The sequence below is a fragment of the Arabidopsis thaliana genome, chromosome 4 (genome assembly GCF_000001735.4).
Source record: "Arabidopsis thaliana chromosome 4, partial sequence".
Classification (NCBI taxonomy): Eukaryota; Viridiplantae; Streptophyta; class Magnoliopsida; order Brassicales; family Brassicaceae; genus Arabidopsis; species Arabidopsis thaliana.
The window spans coordinates 13749175-13770026 of NC_003075.7; the positions used below are offsets into that span (position 1 = coordinate 13749175).

Below are 20852 nucleotides of genomic sequence, written 5' to 3' on the forward strand. Positions count from 1 at the left end.
ACCAGGTTACAGTTAAGTTGACTCTTGAGTTCCCGACTTTGGATTGAACAGGAGTGATAGTGAACTCAATCTTGTTTTGGGCTCTTCAAATTGGGCTTGAGCATCAAAATTTTGACAAGCTTACAAATATGGACTGGACAATCGCGTAATATGACTTTTGATCTTTGTGCGTCATGATTTCTTATTTTTTTGTTTTGCCTGGTTGAAAATATTTTGAGAGGAACTTGGTGCTTGGTGGGTCTTGATAGAGACACTATGTATTGTCAGTTGTCACTGTTTCTGTGTCCAATTTCAACACTTGGACGATTCGTAGCATACGCCACGTTTCACCGTCGAGGGGCCTATACTAGCTAGCGATGATTCAATGGCTACTTGTCACGTGTACCTCTCCATAGCCTTGCAACATAGCTATCGTCTTTAATATCTTTGGTCTCATTCAAAATAACACTACTTTGGTTCTGTTCTTAACATGTTTTTTTTCTTCCTAATACAATCTTTCAGCCTCAGTTAATTTATTTATACGAACCAAACAAAATTAACATCCCGAAAATGGGGAGGATTACCACGAACACAATTGTGAAAAAAAACAAAAAAAAACACGAACACAAATGATTTTAGCTTCTTTCTTGCGTTCAGTTGAACACTTTTCTTCATAGTGATCGATTGGTAAATTCAAGTCAATACGTTTCAAAACGCTCCATATATTGGATGCAGTGAATGCAAAACTATTGTAGGTCCATAGGTTTCTACTGCCGACAGAGAGAAGAAATAAGCAAAAATTCAATTTGGTAAAGTGAAATTAAACCGTGGACTGTGGACAAGAAAAAAAGGAAGAAAATTCTGCAAGACATGTCGTAACCACGTATCTTGTTAGATCATAAAATACAAATAAAGTGGAAAAAAAAGAACTTTCTTGCATGAGTGACATTGACATAAAGAAAAGCATCAAAAAAATACGTGGAGCTTTTAGTAGGTAAATGAATTAATTGAAAAGTAACTTTCTTGCATTAGCCAAATGTGATTGTAAAAGCATTGAACTATATATGTAAATGCAAGCTTCGTACGACCCAACTTTGTATCAATCCATTATCCATGCAACTCTAAATTATTGAACGAACTAAACAGCATTAAACTTTACTACTACTTTGTTGGTTAGGTCCTAGTATTACAAACTCTCTACTTCAAAATATTCTTGGAGAACAGATTAAACGACCTCATTGCGTTTGAGTTTGAGATGCGACATTGAGTTTCAACACTAACCTTATGCATTCACATGTAAATGTAATTAATATATAAGTATGATGTATCACATAATGTTGGTATAAGTGGAGTTATCATGTTTAGAACTGTCTATTATTTATAACAAAACAATCCAACTATACTGAATAATACAGAATCAAACTGGGATCCAAAAACAATTTAAAACAAAGTTGGAAACTCAACCGAAACAAGAACAAATCGAATCCGACATGAAACAAGTCTCACAAGTGTTCTTAAGCTGACAGAAAGATGGTCAAAACCAAACTTAAAACCGTAGTAATCGACATAACGGTCATACCATTCGCCGACGATTTTTTCTGCCCTGGAGCTCCAGCCGGCGTAGAGATATCACCAGCGGCTGATGGACCATCTCCTGAAGGACCCATCGCCGAGCCTGACGGAGAATCTGACGGTGAAGAAGAAGTAGAGCCTCCCGGAGCCAACGATGGAGAAACGGTGGGTGAGTTTGAAACAGGGGATGAAGATTTAGGTGCCATTGATCCAGGTGGTGAAGTCATCGGAGCAGAAGACGGAGGAATAGTTGAAGATGATTTAGGTGCCATTGGTGCCGGCGGTGAAGTCATCGGAGCAGAGGATGGGGAAACAGGGGACGTGGATTTAGGTGGTGCCGGTGGTGAAGTCGTCGGAGAAACAGGGGAGCCGGATTTAGGCGCCATTGATCCTGGAGGAGAAGTCGCCGGAGAGACAGCTGATGAAGATTTAGGCGAGTGAGCTCCTCCAGGCGGAGTAGTCGATCCCGGAGGAGAAGTCGTCGGAGAAACAGGGGAGGAAGATTTAGGCGAGTGGGCTCCTCCCGGCGGAGTCATTGATCCCGGCGTAGAGCTTCCCGGTGCAGCGGCGTGAGGAGACTGAGCCGTTGATGGAATCCTAGCAGATATGACAACGACATTAAGCTTTTGACCCTTCTTACAGTTATCTTCATTGCCACTGATGAAGTAAAACGGACCATAACGATCAAGAGAGATCTCAGAATCTCCATCGTCCACTCTTTTGATCGGATTCTTTGTATTACAAGCGTCGTAATCAGCCTTGTTCACCTCTAGCACCGAGTCAGCTCCCTTAGCGTAGCTAAAATCTGCAAGAATCGAAATTGAGTTTCAGACAAAACAAAAGTACACTCTAAGTTAACGAAATGACACAAACGGGTAAGAGAGTGAGAGAGAGAGATGATATATACAGAGAGTGTCGTGAACAAGGAAACGGTTTTTGCCAGACCAAGATTCGTAGTTTTCAGGTGGGTTTGTAACCCACGCGCCACTGCCTCCGACATTAAACTTCCGTGCGTTGGAGATGGTGAAGAGGGTCGAGAGAGAGAGGAGGATGGTGAAGAAGAAAGAAAGGCTTTTCATTTTTAGAAAGGTCATGTTTTTCAAAAGCTGCGAGAGATTTTCAACAAGATAAGAGATGTTTATATAGAAATGAAGCGTTTATAATGGGCTAAGGAAAGTGTGAAGCTTTTTTGTCTTAATGATAGAGAGAGGTCGTTTTTATGGGTAATACGTGTTCGAAATTGAATCTCTGTATCTACTCGTTTTCCTCACATTAAAAGAAGATATTGCTTCTTCGTATCTGCCGACGTGTTTAATTTAATTCTTTTTGGGATTTGAAGTTATATGAATTTATCCCCGGGAAAAACGCATTAGAGAACAGTTGGTTTTGTGGAAAGAATCGGATTCAACGAATCATATGCTTCCATTATATATGAGAATACCGAAAAGTCTGAAATCTTGCATCAGGTCTTAATTGCAAATTCATTTTCCATTTGATATGAGAATACCAAAAAGCTTCAACCATATCGACATTAGTACATATTGGTCTGATGGTCTCTCCTACGTATTTTCGACGAAAGAAACTTGCGAACTCGGAAGAGCGGTACAGGTGGTAGTCCGTAGTCTATAGTAGATACAACACTTGCAACATTTTGAACATATGGGCTGGGCTTATAAGGTTCGGGCCCTTTATTTTCTTTCTTAGAGTTGATGATGATAAGAAGACTAGAGTCACTTTTTTTTAGCACAAGAATCTCTGAATCAGCCTTTGCTTCTGTTGCTCTGGGGACACGTGAGAAGCACAGTGATTAGCCACGTGTTCTTCTCCCGACACTAACTCGATCCTCAAAGTACTTCCATCGGTGTGTATATAGATGAGAGCGAGAGCTAGATAATGAATTGAAAAGTGTAGAAAATGGCGGCTATGTTTTTAGCAAAGAGAGGAGCCATAAACATACATAGAGCTTCTTCATTACACATAGATTACAACAACAGTTCTCGATCTGTTGTTGATGGAGTCATTACTATCACTAACTCTCGTTACTTCGCATCCCACGTACGTTTTTGAAATTTGTTGAAGATAGATTAATTATGCATACAAAAATCGTTGAGCTGTTTTCACTTAATATTTTCACATATTCTGCAGGGGAACAACGGAGAGAAGTCAGAGGAAGAGGCGATGGGGACAACTACAGATGGTAAAGCTCCGAATGTGACATTGGGTCATGCGGCGGATACAGCCAAAGAAGGATTGAAACGAGCCACCGATGCAGCCATCAAGAAGAGTGGAGATGTGGGCAAGCCGAAGAGTGTAGAGAATGATGAAGGAGATGATCAGGAGGATGTAGCAGTGGGTGATGATGGAACTGTCAAAGGCCAAAATCAGTCAGCAGGATGAGAATATATATAGAGACTTCGTTAAAAGATTATCAGCTCCTAATGAAATGGATGCTGGTTTAAACCGTGTAGTATGTTTTTTTATTTATGTAGAAAACCATCTGTTACCATTTATAAACTCATCCTTTTATTTCTTACAATGTGTGGTTTCTTTTTTGTTTTGTTTTTAGATGATGTTGTCTAACATTCACACTTTCTTAATCTACCATCTAACTGCTATTGTTGTCTGCCTCTCTCTGAGTTTGAGTTACCAAACACTACATTTCTTGATTTCCAAAACTGCTGATGAATCTCTCATTCAAAATCCAAAACTCGTGTGGATGCGGTTTATCTTCCTCGAGTTGGTTTCTTGGATGGCGTGAGCTTTCTGAACCCAGCATGCAATATCATAACTACAACATAGACACAGAAGTATTAGAGGTCATGAAAGGCCATACAAAGTTATATCAGACTTGACAATTGCTTAGTAAGTTACCTGAATAACTGATCGCAAGAGCAGAGAAAAGAGCCATTTGGACATTCAAAAACGTTAGAAGAACCGCTGTTGCTGCAAGTAGAAGAAGCAAGGAAACGATTTAAGGTCCATCCTACTATATAATCCATTGACAAATGTCAGTTTCTTGCTAATACCATGTATAATCAATCCCATAAGAACTTTCAAAACATTGTAGCCCGGAACAAATTGATCCAAAACATTACAGAAACTCAAAAGTCTCTCTTATTGAATGCATATCAAAACGTTTTGCAGCATTCTGTGACTATAAACAAGTTGCAGAACTACAAATACCACCACGGTCCCATCTTCAATTAGCAAAAGACAGGAACAAAATGATCGAAAAACTCACCGCATTGTCCAATACCAATCGAGAGTTTCCTCATGGAAGGGTGACGATCAAATTTCCACTTATCACTGCAGTATTTGAATAGCTCCCAAAGAGCTAAGCTTCCTAACAATCCCACCAATGCAAGTGGCATCTGATATCTACAAACACCAAAAATCAACACTTCAATTCCAACACAATTTCAAGATTCACACTTTAGTCTAAAGCTTTAGCCTTTATCTAATTAAAGAGTAATGGGTCCTCACAGTGCACAAGCAAAGAAGACGATGAACAACGTAGCGTAATTCCTAGCGAATCGTTTGATATTCTCATGAACTCTCATTCTCGCTTGCTGAGAAGACGACGGGAACGAATAAGAGTCACAATTGCCAATGAAACCGGTGGTCCACGGTGTCGTATCTCCGGAAAAATCATCGGCGGAGAGCTTAGAGAAAGGGTTAATAGTAAGAAGAGAAGAGACAGTGACGAGTCGAGATAAGAGAGAAGCGAAGAAACCACCGGTAATGGATGAAACGACATCGTCAGATGCCGCAGAAGTTGCGGCAGCTGAGGATGAAACGGAGGCGGAGGAGGAAGCGGCAGCTGCAGCGGCGGAGGTGCGGTGATCGAGGAGCTCGAGGTAACCGGAATCTCGAAGCCAAGATTCGAAAGCAGGATCGGGGACGCTTAGAGAGAGAGGATTAGGAGAGAAAGCCATTGTTGTTGTCGCCGTGATTATCCCATAGTAGGTCTCTCGTCTCCTCGGTCTTCCCAAAATCAATTTACAAGAAATTGCAACTCGTGATCCAAAATATCTTCATAATTGCTAATATAGGGCTCTTATATTATCTTTTGTTAATTTAACTCCTATAATGTAGTTTAATGGTTCTTGTTAATCAATTGGCTTACTAAATACCTTTTATATTAGATGAAACATGCATGCACGAAACTAAATATCATATTAATTATTAAAAAAATCATTCTATGAATTAAGATAGCTAGTAGTTTAAAAAATAAAATAATAACAGAAATTATTTATTAAATCCCATTTTTTAAAAATAAAAGATTCTGGTATGTACATGTTTTTTAAAATGGAACTAAATATATTGATACAGTATCTATTAATTTTAATTTTTGAATATCAAATGATGATAAATAGTTATCCTAAGAAGAACTATACAATGTATAAAACCAGGTTATTGGATACAGGTATTAATTAACTAGTGATTTTAAAATATGAGTGTGGACAAATATATGAAAGACACATGTCTAAAAATGTGAGAACCACTTGATTATAAAATCGTCTACTAATATATAGTATAAGATAATAAAGTTTCTTATTTTGTGTAAACAAACGTTCACAAAGAAATAAATTCAAAAGGTAATATTGAATTGAAAACTCTGTCTTTAGCCAAGTGTTTTAACGAGTTTGAGATTTTATCCTCACTTTATCTAATATATTAATGGGATCTGATACACGACAGAAATAAAGAAAGAAAAAAACAGAAGCATGTACGTATATATTTTCAGGACTATTCTAGGAAAAAAATCAGCAAAAGTGAAAATAATCTAAAGCTAACTAGAGAAAGTTTTTCACCTCACCAAAAGGAAAGACTAGCTAAATTCTTAATTATTATCCCGCACCCTGCCAAAAGTCGAGCGTTAAGTTTCTTATAAATTAGAAGAAAGACGAGACCATTCTTCTCATAGCTTTTTTAGAAGGAATACTGATAGAGAGAAAGAAAAATGGCAAGGCCACGACTGCTTGTAGTGTCGATGTCGCTTCCGGTCACTGCAAAGAGGACTGGAGAAGAGTCTTGGTCTTTCACGATGAGTCCTGGTGGTCTAGTTAGTGCTCTTCTAGGTAAGAGAATGTACCAACTTTGGTAATATCGTAATTAATAATTAATTATTGCTTTAAACACAAAGAAACCTGTTTTAATTTTCGTCATGATCTCTTAAAGGTTTGAAAGAATTTGAGACCAAATGGATTGGATGGCCTGGAGTAGATGTTCATGATGCGATTGGCAAAAAGACACTCTCCATTACCCTAGCTGAAAAGGTACGTACACATTCGTAAATCTTCTATCGTATACAGTCATGTTTAATTTTGTTTTGTAACTCGAAATTAGAGTCTGAAAACATGAACTTTAATACGGATTGTGTAACCGTTATGTAAGTATTGCATGGTTAAAGAGAGTAAAGGAGACAATGATCATTAATTGATCTTGACTAATAAAACACGACCACCTAGATTATGTCATTAATTATCATATTAAAACATTTTTTTTGGTTAAAATGCTAAAGATTGTGGTAACTTTTTTTTTGTTAATAATATGATGATTTCATTCTTGGTTTTGGTTTTGTAGGGATGTATCCCAGTGTTTTTGGAAGAAGTGTGTGATCAATACTATAATGGCTACTGCAACAATATTCTGTGGCCGATTTTTCACTACTTGGGAACGCCACCAGAATATCGTAACGATGCAACCATAACATACCAGTCACAGTATGAAGCATACAAGAAAGCAAATCAAATTTTCTTTGATGTTGTCAAAGAGCACTATGAAGAAGGAGATGTGGTTTGGTGCCATGATTATCATGTTATGCTTCTTCCTCAATATCTTAAGGAATACAACAGTAAGATGAAAGTTGGATGGTTTCTCCATACACCATTTCCTTCTTCCGAGATGTACAAAACATTGCCCTCGCGATCCGATCTGCTTCGTTCTGTTCTTACTGCTGATTTAGTTGGGTATGTAAATATCTTTTACTTTTTAACAGTGTAGTAATCAACCCATGATCTCATATATACTCCCTTTTCTCTGTTTTTTTTTTTTGTTGTTGTTTGTATAGTTTCCATACCTATGACTTCGCAAGACATTTTTTGAATGCATGCATGTGTATTCTTGGAGTCGAAGCAACATCTGAAGGAATTGTGGATCAGGGCAAAGTCACTCGAGTAGCTGTTGTAATGACCTATCTTAAAATCTCTTTATATTGATTATATGCTATGATTTGTTTAATTTAATGAAACATTTTGTCTTATTTGGATGTTAGTTTCCCATTGGGATAGAACCTGAGAGGTTTATAAACACAAGTGAACTCTCTGAAGTTGTTCAATACATGAAGAAGTTCAAAAACGATTTTGGTGGGAGAAAGGTATATATATTTACTTATATATTTGAAGCTTAGAAGAAGAAACTGTTTAATTAACATAATGATTTTTGTTGACAGTTGATATTAGGTGTTGATCGTCTCGATACGATCAAAGGGATTCCACAAAAATATCAGGCATTTGAGAAGTTCTTAGAGGAAAATGCAGAGTGGCGTGGTAAAGTCATGTTACTTCAGATTGCAGTGCCAACAAGGAACGGTATTGGTGAATGTAAGTTTTTTCTATCTCTTCTTCCTCTTTTATAAGCTAATATGTGCATCATATTCATAGGATTGTGTTTGTGTCCTATTACAGATCAAAAGATCAAAGACCAATGTCATTACCATGTTGGACGAATTAATGGTCGTTTTGGTTCCATCTCTTCTGTTCCAATAATTCACCTGGTTTGTTATTTTCTCGGTTTTATGATGTTGTCACGAGTTATACTATTTGTGATGGTCTTATAGTAGTTTCTGATAAAGATTTCATCCTTCTATGTCAGGATTGTTCTATTGACTTTAATCAATTATGCGCACTTTATGCCATCACAGGTAATATTCATACTACATTGATGATTTGGTTATAATATTATGTATAAAAATGAAACATCTTCCATATATAATATTAGTTTGGCTCTTATGAAACTGTTGTCAAGGTTGATTGGTAACAAATGAGTTTATGTTGTTCAGATGTATTACTTGTAACATCTCTGAGAGATGGAATGAACCTTGTGAGTTCTGAATTCATTGCCTGCCAAAAAGCAGAAAAAGGGGTTCTCATTCTAAGCGAGGTAAATTAAATTTTACATAGTTCTGATGTTAATATTTTATGAATCAAATAATGCTCAAAAGTAATTTCTATTTGTATGGGGTTCACAGTTTGCAGGTGCTGGACAGTCACTTGGTGCCGGAGCTATTTTAGTGAATCCTTGGAACATTAAAGAAGTTTCTTCTGCCATTGGAGAAGCTCTAAATATGTCACATGAAGAAAAGGAGAGAAAACATAAAATCAATTTTCAGTATGTGAAAACTCACTCCACTCAGCAGTGGGCAGATGATTTCATGAAGTATGTGCAAACCAAAACATTGATTTTCTTAATCTCAACTTTGTGTTCTTTTTTTTTTAGATTGACTCTTACAAACATTTTATGCAGTAAACTTATTGAGATTACAACCAGCGCGGAGCTAGGAGCTGGATTAGCCGCCACACTTGAACTTCCAGAACATGATGTGATTCAACAATACTCAAAGTCTAACAATAGACTGCTGATTCTTGTAAGTGGTACATATATCAAGATTCTCTTGTACCTTTTCTTGTTGTCACTTAGTTATCTTTTTAACTTCTAAAACAACGTCCAGGGATTCTATGGAACGCTCACTCAGCCGATGAAAAATCAAGAGAGAAGAGGCGACGGAATGAATCTTGAACTGCATCCACAGCTAAAAGAGAGACTCAAAGAATTATGCAGTGATCCAAAAACAACAGTAGTTGTCCTGAGTAGAAGTGAAAAATGCATATTGGATAAAGTAAATGTTGCCTCTCTCTTCTTTTAAATTTAGTTACTTATTTTCTCATTGTGTTCTGACATTGTAACTAAAACTAAACCAGAACTTTGGAGAATATAACATGTGGTTGGCTGCTGAAAATGGGATGTTTCTAAGGCATACAAGTGGAGAATGGGTGACAAGAATTCCAGAACACATGAATTTGGAATGGATTGATGGTGTTAAGGTTAGTACATATTTCTCATAACTCAAGATTGAGAATTGTATACTTTAACCTCCTCAATCTCTTGTTGTTGCTTTGTTTGCAGCATGTTTTCAAGTACTTCACTGAAAGAACTCCAGGATCATATCTCGAAACAAGCGAGGCTTCGCTTGTATGGAACTACGAAAATGCAGGTGATCATATGGACTGAATATATGCAAATTATCCGCTTGCATTTTTTTTTTGATTTTCCAACACTTATCTTTGTTTCCTTGATCTGTTGTTTTGTTTGTAGATGCTGAATTCGGGAGAGCTCAAGCAAGAGACATGTTACAACACTTGTGGGCAGGACCAATCTCTAATGCCTCAGTGGATGTTGTTAGAGGAGGCCAATCTGTTGAAGTCCATGCCGTTGGTGTGACAAAGGTAAATAAATACTCTGTTTCTATATCATCCATTCCCAAAAGATTCTCATTTTTCTCATGTATGTTCTTTCTCTGTTACCTTAGGGAAGTGCAATGGAGCGTATTCTCGGAGAAATAGTGCATAACAAGTCAATGGCTACACCAATTGACTATGTCTTGTGCATTGGTTGTTTCTTGGGGAAAGTAAGCTTCTTATGTAACCAAATATTGATTGATAAACAAAAAAGTAAAACTATCCATAGATTTTGATACAATGGTTGACATATATGTTTCAGGACGAAGACGTTTACACATTCTTCGAGCCAGAGTTGACCAAGAAAGCCAAGTCGCTTTCTTCTTCAGGTAGTGACTCCCCCAAGAAGGTATCATCGACCATTGTTGACCTCAAGGGAGAGAATTACTTCTCCGTAGCTATTGGACAAACGCACACAAAGGCTCGCTATTTCCTTGACTCATCTGATGACGTTGTGAAACTTATTGGCAAGCTTTGCACACACAACAATGCTTGATTCTCTCTGTAACTAGAGATGTTAGCTAAATGATACTATTGAATATTTTAATTGTGCAAAACTCATTTGCATCGTTCTGTTTGTTTCTGTTTTCAGTTTGTTTCTTTGTCTCTTTCTTCCCTTTGTTCTTTAATGGATTAGAAACTATTTTCTTAAGAGATTTTATTGTCTTGCCCTTACAACTACGAAACACATTATTATAAAGCCAACTAGGGAAAACAGAGGTACTTCAAGTAAGGTTTGGTTTATAAAACCTTATAAATCCCCTACTGCTACTTAGAAACATGATACAAACAAACAAAAACACACTTGGAAACAGAAGCACTTCAAGATATATAGTTTGGTTTGTACCAACCTTATTGATCACTCCCTTCTACTTCGAAACATGGTTGGTCCCAGAGACAAGATCCTGCAATGACTCTATGAAATTATCGACATAACCGGTCACAAGTCCAGGACTAGTTAGTGTCTCCCTCCACTTGGTGTGATTCTTCTTCACCAGATTCCCGATCTCACTGTCCCTTTTCATCACACTATTGATAGCATCGAACAAGCTCTCTTTCGAGAACCATCCTGTTTCCTCTCTTGCCACTTCAACCGAAACCTTGAGTTCGTCACTCAGCAATCTTGTGTTGAGGACCTGATCACCCAACTGTGGTACCAAGACTATCTGACAATCACTCAGCAAAGACTCCCACATTGATCCAAACCCACAATGGCTCACAAAGCACCCGACTGATGGATGAGACAATAGCAATGGTTGTTGAACCCATTCTCCCCAAACAACTCCTCTTCCTTTAACCCTCTCCTCGAATCCTTCAGGAAGTGCTTCTTGAATCGTTGATGAGCCTCTAGGTGGCTTAACCGCTACAAGAAACGGTGAACCTGTTAGCTCCATTCCTAAGCAGAGTTCTTGGAATTGATCTTTCTCTAAAATGACTTGTGAGCCCAACGCACAAAACACCACTGAGTCTGGTTCATACCCACTTAGCCACTTAACCCATCGTTCCTCTAGCTCTCTAGTCTTGTCTGGCTCAGGGAACACCGGACCTGTCAAGAGAACCTTTTTCCTGCAATGTTTTTCGATATAGTCGCAAAAGTTTCCTTCGATTTCTCTGGCTGTCCTTATCGCAATGACATCAGAGTTCATAAGACTTGTAGTGACTCTTTCCAATAAGTTTGGTCCGACATTGATTGTATTTGTAGACTCCAGATTCTTCATGGTGTAAGCATCTTGTTTACGAAGCAGCACCTTCGATGAAGGATATCCCGGCGGAGGAACACCTAACTCACCACCTGGAACAAGCATACTAGCTATAGTCGATGCAGATACCACGACGTACTTTACAGTCTTAAGGCCAAAGTCTCTAGCTACCTCTGGAATCCAATGAGCGAAGTCAAAGAAGATCAGGTCCGGTTCCACGGCTCGGACCACACCTTCAACTTGATCACGTGTGAGATCCATAGCAGACATCAAGAGATCAGCTGATGTCACGGGGATCTCAGAGACTGTCTCTGTGCCAACGGGGAGACCATCCACATGAGGGACGGTGACAGAGCGAAAGACAATGTTGTGTGGAAACAGATTGAGATTTTCCAACTGTTTCAGAGCTTTCTTGGGAATCAAAAAAGTGACCGTATGACCTTTCTCAGCCAATTTGTTGGCAAGAAAAAGGAACGGGGTCATATGGCCTGTTGCGAACCATGGATACATAAGTACATGAAACTTCAAACCACCCATTTCTGTATTTTTTCCTTTCGTTTTCTTGTTTCTTTGTATCTCTATTATGCTTTGGAGACTAAAAGGTCTAAAATCTATATGATGCCGCGGTTGGTATGAAAATATCTAACACGTGAGTATATTAGTCGGCCAATGTCACTTCGTCGGTGCTGTCTCAAAAGTTATTTACTATTTGTTTAAGTACTTTGGTAAGTGCATGTGTAACTTGGAGGACCATTAAGATTAAGGTCATTTTACTACTTGATTACTTCTTTTTTTTCATTGCTTTTACGTTCTTGATTGTTACTCGTCCTTTCCCCAAAAAAAAAAGATTTATTACTCGTCACCTTTCACTTTAATACGATGGTGACATGTATTTTTGTTATGACCCAGTCCAGCGTTAAATCAAAATTCTTGGTTGTCCTTGCGTGGACACGTCGATTGGTCCGTTACCATTGATTTAGATGGTCGGCATTCATTTATCTTTGACAAAATCCAACTAAAAAGTAAAAACAACTGTCATCTTTTACTACTCTCTCTTCACAAATATCTACCCGTCATCATAAAAAAGACGATAGACCGAAATCACCTTTTTGTAAAGTTTCATCCTTTTCTTTCCTTTAAAAATAAAACGAAATCTAACTTGAATTTAACAAAAAATAAATAAATTAAGGCATTGTTCATTTATGCTGCGAGTTACAGCAATTGGTCACCTACCAATATTTAATAAGATTCCGTTCTATTATACCACATGAAAATAATGTTTACAAAGCCTTTAGTCTCAATTGCTAAGTAGCCCATTAACACAGTAATTTGTAAGAAGCAGAAATTGACTCGTAAAACAAGTACTAATCGATTGAACAAGTGGCCGTACCGAGAATGATTTGTGGCGTACCAAGTTCTTTTGTCACAAACTTCATCTCTGATATCCAACCAGTTTCCATTTCCCAAAAGATCTACTAGAGTAATGTGTAGTGAGATGCCTAATCTCACAGGCCTCTTTATTTCCAAGTAGTGTGTCTCAGGTTTTAATTGTTGGACTAGAACCAACAATTTCTCCTATTTCCCACATATAGCCTTATCCATGGGTAAGCGATTTCCCATAGCCTCAAAAGTATATTGGCTAGTTATGAGAATATATATGTTTTAGTGTCGACGCTACAGCAATTATTTATGCTGCCATCTAAGAACCTCATGAGATACCAAGCTAACCAAATGGAGCATTCTTTACATAGGAAAGCACTACGTAATGAATTCATAGTGGCTTTTATGCAACCATTTGGAGGGATGAAGGAGTTGCACCAAAATTTGGATATTACTGCAATCAGTGAGTTAAGTAGCTGGAACCGAATGCAAAAGGTAAATATTTACTAGTACATTCTTCATTTTAACCTCTGCAACAGTGGGACACAATTAGCAAGAGAAATATTTTTGGTGCATAGAGGAACCTCTATATATCTAATTGGCATAGTTGTGATATATATGTCTCAGGACGAAGACGTTTACAACTTTTTCGAGCCCGAGTTGATCAAGAAAACTAAGTCGCCTCCTTCTTCAGGTAGTGACTCCCCCAAGAAGGTATCATAGACCATCGTTGAATTCAAGGGAGAGAATTACTTCTCCGTAGCTATTGGACAAACTCACACAAAGTCTCACTGTTTCATTGACTCATCTGATGACGTTGTGTAACTCATCCACAAGCTTTGCACTCACAACTTGTATGATTCTCTCTGTAACAAGAGATGTTTGACTAAAGTGGTACTATTGAAGATTCTGATTGCAATTTTGGCACTCTGATAAACTCATTTGCATCGTTTTTCTTTCTTTTCTATTTCAGTTTGTTTCTTTGTATCTTTTTGTCACTATCTTCCCTCTATTCCCTAATGGATTTATAAACTTTTTCCTCAAGAATCTTTCTTGTGTTAGAAGCTAACTCATAAAGCAATCTTGTGACAACCAAGAAACACATCAGTCTAAAAGCCAACTAGAAAACAGAGGTACTTCTACATAGTTTGTTTATTAAAAAAGAAAACATTAAATGATCACTCACTGCAACTTAGAAACATCAAACAATAAATGAACCATACAAACAAGAAAAAACACACTTGGAAACATAAGCACTTCAAGATAGTTTGGTTTATATCAACCTTATTAATCACCCCCTTCTACTTAGAAACGTCATAGTGTTCCTATCTTTCAGTCATGGGTGGTCCCAGAGACAAGATCCTGCAATGACTCTACGAAAGCATCGACATAACCAGTCATTAGTCCAGGACTAGCTACTGTCTCCCTCCACTTGGTGTGATTCTTCCTCACCAGGTTCCCGAGCTCGCTGTCCCTTTTCATCACACTATTGACAGCATCGCACAAGCTCTCTTTCGAGAACCATCCTGTTTCCTCTCTTGCCACTTCAACCGAAACCTTGAGTTCGTCACTCAGCAATCTTGTGTTCAGGACTTGATCACCCAACTGTGGTACTAAGACTATCTGACAATCACTCAGCAAAGACTCCCACATTGATCCAAACCCACAATGGCTCACAAAGCACCCGACTGATGGATGAGACAATATCAATGGTTGTTGAACCCATCCTCCCCAAACAAGGCCTCTTCCTTTAACCCGCTCTTCGAATCCTTCAGGAAGTGCTTCTTGAATCGTTGATGAGCCTCTAGGGGGCTTAACCGCTACAAGAAACGGTGAACCTGTTAGCTCCATTCCTAAGCAGAGTTCTTGGAATTGATCTTTCTCTAAAATGACTTGTGAGCCCAGTGCACAAAACACCACTGAGTCTGGTTCATACCCACTTAGCCACTTAACCCATCGTTCCTCTAGCTCTCTAGTCTTGTCTGGCTCAGGGAACACCGGACCTGTCAAGAGAACCTTTTTCCTGCAATGTTTTTCTATATAGTCGCAAAAGTTTCCTTCGATTTCTCTGGCTGTCCTTATCGCAATGACATCAGAGTTCATAAGACTTGTAGTGACTCGTTCCAAGAGGTTTGGTCCGACATCGATTGTATTTGTAGGCTCCAGTTTCTTCATAGTGTAAGCATCTTGTTTACGAAGCAGCACCTTTGATGATGGATATCCCGGTGGAGGAACACCTAACTCACCACCTGGGACAAGCATACTAGCTATAGTCGATGCAGACACCACGACGTACTTTACAGTCTTAAGGCCGAAGTCCCTAGCTACTTCTGGAATCCAATGAGCAAAGTCAAAGAAGATCAGGTCCGGTTCAACGGCTCGGACCACAGCTTCAACTTGATCACGTGTGAGATCCATAGCAGACATCAAGAGATCAGTTGATGTCACAGGGATCTCAGAGGCTGTCTCTGTGCCAACGGGGAGACCATCCACATGAGGGACGGTGACAGAGCGAAAGACAATGTTGTGTGGAAACAGATTGAAATGTTCCAACTGTTTCAGAGATTTCTTGGGAAGCAAGAAAGTGACCGTATGACCTTTCTCAGCCAATTTGTTGGCAAGAAAAAGGAACGGGGTCATATGGCCTGTTGCGAACCATGGATACATAAGTACATGAAACTTCAAACCACCCATTTCTGTATATTTTCTTTTCGTTTTCTTGTTTCTTTGTATCTCTATTATGCTTTGGATACTAGATGGGTCTATATATAGTGCCAGGGTTTGGTGTGAAAATCTAACAAGGCCTACCTAACTCTGGTTGTGTTCTCTCGATAGTTATTAATATATACACCGTTTGGTTGTTGCTGACATGATTCTCATACCAAAACATAACGCTGGTTTTCCCATTTGCTGCTTTGATTGCTTATTTATAGTTGTATTACTGGTCGATTGAGCCTTGCGTAGACACGTCTGATTGGGGTCCGTTAAAATTTTAATTGAGCCTCGATATAGATGCGCACTAGATGTATCCATGGTGGCCTGTAGTATTTGTTTACGACCAATAAAACTTGGGGTGTTCGGTAAAAGTGTACATTGCCTTCTCCGAAATCCAACTAAAACCGTACCGGAAATTTAATATCCTTGCTATAAATGCGTGGTAGTTGGAATCGACATGCAAAAAGAACCAAGATTTTGTAGGCCATGTACTCATTCTTCATTTTATCCTCTGCAACCGTGGGACATAGAGGAGGAACCTCTAGTCTAGATATCGATCTACTTGGTGCCAACTGAATGTCCCAGTTTTAGTGTTGATATTTACACATCATAAGCTATATAAAAAAGAATTGTAATTTTTCGTTAATCATAATTTACTAGAGGCGGGCACAACAGAATGTACATGGGTATTGTACATATTGACAATAGAACAGAGATGAACATACGAATAACAATGTGAGAAACACTTGCACTTGCACATACTCATGATTTTGAGATTTGATGAAATGAAAATCAAAGGATCACGAGAGGGGCCTCATCGGTTTTAGCAGCAGGTGTGGTCTCTTGTGCTGGTGGCTCAGTCTCAGAAGATGTTTTTTCTTCTGCCTTCACAGCTTCTGGAGTTGGCTCAGCCTTGGTTGCCTCAGAGGAGTCCTCTTTTGTCTCACCTTCCTTCTTTGTCTCTTCAATGGACTCTTCCTTCTTCTCCTTTAATCAACAATCAGCAACAATAGTTTTAACTTAATATGAGTTTGTTCAATCAAGAATTTGTAGTAAATTCTGTTTAATTGGTAAATTTCATGTTATTCAATTCAAGAATCTTTAAGATCATCTACTAAATTATTTAGAAAGAATATATTGGACTCACCTGAGTTAATGTGGCATCTGTCTCGGTCGCGGCATTCTTGGACTCAACAACAGCATTTTCGGTCGAGACAGAGCCTTCGACGATGTCAGATTCCTTAGGTTTGCTCGCACAGGCTCCCATGGTTTTTGGATTGAAAGGATTAGTTTGGAAAACAAAACTTACAATGGGAAGAGCTGTGGAGCAAAAAAAGAAAGAAAGAAAAGGAGAACTCCTCTAGACAAAGCTGACTTTGAAGAGGCCAAAACTCTTTAATTTTATAACCGGAGGCTGAGCAAATGGAGGAGAGGGCTGTGAACAGATTCATACAGGAATCGTATGGACTAAAGCTATTTCAGGTAAAGTTTTGGTTAATTTCAGAATCACAAGTCATTACACCTTTGATTCTCTGTGAGGACCTATTTATCCGGAGGACAACTTTTATCTCCACCATTCTTCTATATCCTGTTTAGGGGGCAATGGCTTCTTTTCTGCTGGCAAATTCTGACATCTCATGGATTCACAAGCTCCTCCTGGTTAGATTGCAATACTCTGCAACCGAACCGAATAATAACGGGTACAGGTAATAAGCAATGCAATGGGAATAAAGGTGAATAAGAACACAAGGACCATGTTCATAACAAATCCAGTAGGAAAATTCTTATCGGAGAACAGATGTTCAGATTCGTTTCTATATGCAAAGTGATGATATTCTAGCTATTCAAACGGAAAAGATGGTTACTGCCTCATATTTGAAAGATGAAAAATGGTTTCCAGTTTTCTCAAGCCCAAAGAATTTATCTCATCCCCGGTTCGGCTGCCTACTGCGGATCCTTGTTGCGGTTCTGAAGAGAAAATCGTGGTTCACCGGTGTGACCTGGTTTCTCTGTGTCAAATGATATTGAGCCTGATCGGTTATTAGAGCCTTCTGATATATGTTTCTCACCCATGTCTTCCAACTCTTCCAAATCTGTTTCATCAAGTGCTTGTGTTTCTTGGTGATCTTTGCTTGGACCATTGATGACAAGGCTTTTGTACATTGTTAAAGCTTGAGCAATCATGCTAGCAGGATTTGAAGCACCACTTGGAAGCAACATTATCGTACCCTAAACCCCAAAAAAAAACAAAAAACATGAACATTACATAAGCCCGAGCTATGCCAAGAGACTGGAAGAGATTACAGTAATTGATTTGTTTTTACCTCCTTGGCAATGTTACCGAAGGCTGTAATGTATTGCTCTGCAACTCTCAAACTCGCCGCCTGCAAATTTTACAGTGACACCGTATGAGATCATATTTTGGACAGAAAAAGTTAAGAAACCTAAACACAGCAATAATAGTGATATGACTTAAAATTCCAAAAGTTGGAAAGTTCAAGAAGACACAGAACCCTTTATCCAAAGAGAATAAAGACGTACACATTTAGCAATTTGTGTAAATACTATGAAGAATTAATTAATCAAAGCTAGTTAGTTAAATCAAAACTATGAATACCAATATTCTGCTTGATCTCAATTACTCACCTCTACTCCCCCAGTTTCCTTGAGGGACTGAGATAACAAGACCAGGCCTTTCGCAGTTGCTTGTGCTCTAGCTAGTATTGCTTCTGCCTCACCTGTAGAACATCATCAAGGATAATATAAGAAAAAACCAGTGGGAGATAGCAACCATATTGTGCATTAGCAGTAACGAAAATAGTTCCTCATGCACCAAGCATTCATCAGTGTACAGTGGAAAAATAAGCAAATGAAAACTAACTTTTTCTTCTAGTGAAACTAACTAACAATGGACATAACATGCAACTCTGATGTGTTCTCGATCTTAATGGCTCACTAACCTTGTGCTCGATTCACCTGGTCCATCTTTGCTGCTTCAGATGCCAAGATTACAGAACTTTTCTTACCATCAGCAATGTTGATATGGGATTGCCTTTCTCCTGTCAAATTTAGTAAAGCAATGATTAGAAACATGCTAAGCAGGCCTCTTCTTTTCCAAATGCAAAAAACGAAACTCAAAAGGAATAACAGATAGATTTTAGCCAAGAATAACATTATGAGCCGTAGCAAGCACTGCTCAGTCTCGAAGATGAGTTCTCAAAGACAAGTCAGTCAAGGTTACCTTCAGACTCAAGAATCTGGGCTCTCTTTTTACGCTCAGCTTCAGCTTGCATTTCCATAGCAGCTCGCACTCCATGAGGGGGCATAATATCCCCTGGAAAAACATGAATTAGAAATAGGAAAAAACAGATATGTAACTATCACCGGAAAAGAAAAAACACGAACAACTTACTTATCTCATAACGAAGGCACTGAAGACCCCAGTCTTTTGCAGCAACATTGATGGCTTCCTGCAAGAATATATATACATCTCAAAAATCCATCATATATTTTCTTCTTCAATGGATATACTTCCTCTAACCATCATGTCTCCTTATGATTTGAAAAAGAGACGCAAATAAGTTCGGATATCCAACAAATACAACATGACTAAATCCCCCAGCTGAATCTAAATTCCATATACCCAACTTGTGGTATACAAACACACTGCCAGATGTGACTAATTTTTCCAACTAAACAGCTCAAGCCGCAATGCTCAGTAGGGAGTAACACCAACAGCAATATTCAAGCTAACGTGACTTGACTTTGAAATTGATCAACTTAGCGGATTCTAAATTCTTTGAAATGCACAGGAGCTTAAGTACGGTGAGTCCTAACACTTCAAAACAGAGATAAAGAAGGCTGGAGAACAAACCACTATCTTCTCGTTGAGAGTGTCTCGTTCCTCAAAGGTCTTATCAAGAGTGATCTTACCAAGCTCACTACGCATTGTGGTCTGAGCCAGCTGTACAACAGCATAGATAGGACTCTCAACGCCATAAGAAGCTAACTTAGGATCCACAATCTGCAAAAAAAAATTCCCAGATCAACAAGAAGAAATCAGTAAAGAATCACAAAAGTAAGAACTCAAAACAAAAAAAAAAAAACAAGAGGAAAATGGATTGGTGAAAGAAAAGAAGATGACCTTAACGTAGAGAACACCATCGATGTGGATACTAACGTTGTCTTTAGTAATCGCAGTCTGATTCGGAATCGGGATAGCTTCTTCCTTGAGAGAATGAACATAAGCAATACGATCCACGAACGGAATGAGGAAATGAATCCCCGACGGCAACGTCGTAGCGTATTTACCGAATCGCTCAATCACAAACGCCTTCCTCTCCGGAACTATCCGGATTCCCCAATTCGTCGGCGGCGTCAATTGAAAACTACAACGAACATCCATAAATCAATCCTAAGGTTCTCTACTCTAATCTAAAACCAAATGCTTCAAAAACGAAATCGTAAGGTGAGAAACATAAATGATTCAAAAATCAATCCTAAGGTTCTCTACTCTACTCTAATCTAAAACCAAATCGTCAATTGAAAACTACAACGAACATCCATAAATCAATCCTAAGGTTCTCTACTCTAATCTAAAACCAAATGCTTCAAAAACGAAATCGTAAGGTGAAAAACCTGTTGGAAGGATAGCCGGCGGAAGTGAACTGGCGAACGGTTGAAGCGGCGGCGGAGAAAATCGGAGGTGGAGAGGTAACGGCAGATTGACGGAGGTACGAAACGGACCTCAAGGCGGAGTAACCGACGGAGCTTTTACGAACGAGGTGGTTCATCTTCGTGGGAGAATCAGAAAAATGATATGTGAAGAAGGAAAAACCCCAAAACAAAACCTCTTATAATGCGTAGTCAATATTCAGGTACTGTTTCTTCGCCGGATCACGAAGATTTCACGCAATATGCGTGGAGAGGAGGCAAATATTTTATTGGGCTTTAGTGGATAGTTTGGTACCTGCTGTTATTATTGGGC

General features: G+C 38.7%; 9 protein-coding genes and 1 long non-coding RNA gene across 12 annotated transcripts; 4 read left to right on the forward strand and 6 right to left on the reverse strand.

The window, feature by feature from the left end:
* Positions 1 to 153: 153 nt before the first annotated feature.
* Positions 154 to 722, forward strand: AT4G07865. Its single transcript, NR_142164.1, has one exon. It is a non-coding gene; the product is annotated as an other RNA (long non-coding RNA).
* Positions 723 to 981: 259 nt separating this feature from the next.
* On the reverse strand, positions 982 to 2929 carry ENODL2 (early nodulin-like protein 2). Its single transcript, NM_118887.3, has 2 exons — positions 2459 to 2929; positions 982 to 2356 (listed from the first exon to the last, which is right to left on the reverse strand). Exons 1-2 carry the CDS (start codon positions 2643 to 2645, stop codon positions 1494 to 1496), a joined length of 1050 nt encoding a protein of 349 aa, NP_194482.1. The 5' UTR covers positions 2646 to 2929; the 3' UTR covers positions 982 to 1493.
* A 529-nt stretch (positions 2930 to 3458) lies between these two features.
* AT4G27530 (uncharacterized protein) lies at positions 3459 to 4083 on the forward strand. The gene is made up of 2 exons (NM_118888.3): positions 3459 to 3606; positions 3697 to 4083. The coding sequence occupies exons 1-2, from the start codon at positions 3466 to 3468 to the stop codon at positions 3946 to 3948; spliced, it is 393 nt and encodes a 130-aa protein (NP_194483.1). The 5' UTR covers positions 3459 to 3465; the 3' UTR covers positions 3949 to 4083.
* On the reverse strand, positions 4036 to 5638 carry PRA1.H (prenylated RAB acceptor 1.H; the record flags this gene model as incomplete). 2 transcript variants are annotated; one of them, NM_118889.3, is made up of 4 exons in its annotated part: positions 5035 to 5638; positions 4793 to 4929; positions 4423 to 4494; positions 4036 to 4339 (listed from the first exon to the last, which is right to left on the reverse strand). In NM_118889.3, exons 1-4 carry the CDS (start codon positions 5484 to 5486, stop codon positions 4275 to 4277), a joined length of 726 nt encoding a protein of 241 aa, NP_567776.1. In that variant the 5' UTR covers positions 5487 to 5638. The 2 variants fall into 2 exon arrangements, with proteins under 2 accessions (NP_567776.1, NP_001328943.1); NM_001341860.1 differs by lacking the exons at positions 4036 to 4339; positions 4423 to 4494 and having other exon boundaries at positions 4755 to 4929.
* An 836-nt stretch (positions 5639 to 6474) lies between these two features.
* Positions 6475 to 10566, forward strand: TPS4 (trehalose-6-phosphatase synthase S4; the record flags this gene model as incomplete). 2 transcript variants are annotated; one of them, NM_118890.2, is made up of 17 exons in its annotated part: positions 6475 to 6632; positions 6733 to 6830; positions 7138 to 7523; positions 7625 to 7739; positions 7829 to 7930; positions 8006 to 8156; positions 8241 to 8329; positions 8428 to 8476; positions 8615 to 8715; positions 8804 to 8991; positions 9052 to 9199; positions 9284 to 9451; positions 9534 to 9656; positions 9739 to 9826; positions 9928 to 10058; positions 10142 to 10240; positions 10333 to 10566. In NM_118890.2, the coding sequence occupies exons 1-17, from the start codon at positions 6515 to 6517 to the stop codon at positions 10564 to 10566; spliced, it is 2388 nt and encodes a 795-aa protein (NP_194485.1). In that variant the 5' UTR covers positions 6475 to 6514. The 2 variants fall into 2 exon arrangements, with proteins under 2 accessions (NP_194485.1, NP_001327998.1); NM_001341861.1 differs by having other exon boundaries at positions 9079 to 9199.
* A 59-nt stretch (positions 10567 to 10625) lies between these two features.
* AT4G27560 (UDP-Glycosyltransferase superfamily protein) lies at positions 10626 to 12429 on the reverse strand. The gene has a single exon (NM_118891.5). It carries the CDS (start codon positions 12305 to 12307, stop codon positions 10940 to 10942), a length of 1368 nt encoding a protein of 455 aa, NP_194486.1. The 5' UTR covers positions 12308 to 12429; the 3' UTR covers positions 10626 to 10939.
* Positions 12430 to 13459: 1030 nt separating this feature from the next.
* Positions 13460 to 14219, forward strand: AT4G27565 (uncharacterized protein; the record flags this gene model as incomplete). The annotated part of the gene is made up of 3 exons (NM_001341862.1): positions 13460 to 13645; positions 13778 to 13864; positions 14124 to 14219. 3 exons carry the CDS (start codon positions 13460 to 13462, stop codon positions 14217 to 14219), a joined length of 369 nt encoding a protein of 122 aa, NP_001328875.1.
* A 16-nt stretch (positions 14220 to 14235) lies between these two features.
* Positions 14236 to 15890, reverse strand: AT4G27570 (UDP-Glycosyltransferase superfamily protein). The gene has a single exon (NM_118892.3). It carries the CDS (start codon positions 15842 to 15844, stop codon positions 14483 to 14485), a length of 1362 nt encoding a protein of 453 aa, NP_194487.1. The 5' UTR covers positions 15845 to 15890; the 3' UTR covers positions 14236 to 14482.
* A 594-nt stretch (positions 15891 to 16484) lies between these two features.
* On the reverse strand, positions 16485 to 17423 carry AT4G27580 (phosphatidylinositol transfer SFH5-like protein). The gene is made up of 2 exons (NM_118893.3): positions 17013 to 17423; positions 16485 to 16852 (listed from the first exon to the last, which is right to left on the reverse strand). Exons 1-2 carry the CDS (start codon positions 17130 to 17132, stop codon positions 16658 to 16660), a joined length of 315 nt encoding a protein of 104 aa, NP_567777.1. The 5' UTR covers positions 17133 to 17423; the 3' UTR covers positions 16485 to 16657.
* A 101-nt stretch (positions 17424 to 17524) lies between these two features.
* Positions 17525 to 20787, reverse strand: AT4G27585 (SPFH/Band 7/PHB domain-containing membrane-associated protein family). Its single transcript, NM_118894.3, has 9 exons — positions 20504 to 20787; positions 20010 to 20253; positions 19740 to 19889; positions 19278 to 19335; positions 19107 to 19199; positions 18826 to 18924; positions 18512 to 18603; positions 18190 to 18249; positions 17525 to 18094 (listed from the first exon to the last, which is right to left on the reverse strand). Exons 1-9 carry the CDS (start codon positions 20656 to 20658, stop codon positions 17810 to 17812), a joined length of 1236 nt encoding a protein of 411 aa, NP_567778.1. The 5' UTR covers positions 20659 to 20787; the 3' UTR covers positions 17525 to 17809.
* Between the last annotated feature and the right edge of the window lie 65 nt (positions 20788 to 20852).

Coding starts and splice junctions, on each gene's coding strand:
- AT4G27570 (NM_118892.3), bottom strand. CDS start 15,844: ATGGGTGGTTTGAAGTTTCATGTACTTATGTATCCATGGTTCGCAACA.
- ENODL2 (NM_118887.3), bottom strand. CDS start 2,645: ATGACCTTTCTAAAAATGAAAAGCCTTTCTTTCTTCTTCACCATCCTC. Junction 2,357..2,458: donor CCTTGTTCACGACACTCTCT/GTATATATCATC, acceptor CGATTCTTGCAG/ATTTTAGCTACGCTAAGGGA.
- AT4G27580 (NM_118893.3), bottom strand. CDS start 17,132: ATGGGAGCCTGTGCGAGCAAACCTAAGGAATCTGACATCGTCGAAGGC. Junction 16,853..17,012: donor CAGATGCCACATTAACTCAG/GTGAGTCCAATA, acceptor TGTTGATTAAAG/GAGAAGAAGGAAGAGTCCAT.
- AT4G27560 (NM_118891.5), bottom strand. CDS start 12,307: ATGGGTGGTTTGAAGTTTCATGTACTTATGTATCCATGGTTCGCAACA.
- AT4G27530 (NM_118888.3), top strand. CDS start 3,466: ATGGCGGCTATGTTTTTAGCAAAGAGAGGAGCCATAAACATACATAGA. Junction 3,607..3,696: donor CTCGTTACTTCGCATCCCAC/GTACGTTTTTGA, acceptor CATATTCTGCAG/GGGAACAACGGAGAGAAGTC.
- AT4G27585 (NM_118894.3), bottom strand. CDS start 20,658: ATGAACCACCTCGTTCGTAAAAGCTCCGTCGGTTACTCCGCCTTGAGG. Junction 18,250..18,511: donor AGGAAACTGGGGGAGTAGAG/GTGAGTAATTGA, acceptor TAAAATTTGCAG/GCGGCGAGTTTGAGAGTTGC. Junction 18,095..18,189: donor TCGGTAACATTGCCAAGGAG/GTAAAAACAAAT, acceptor TTTGGGGTTTAG/GGTACGATAATGTTGCTTCC.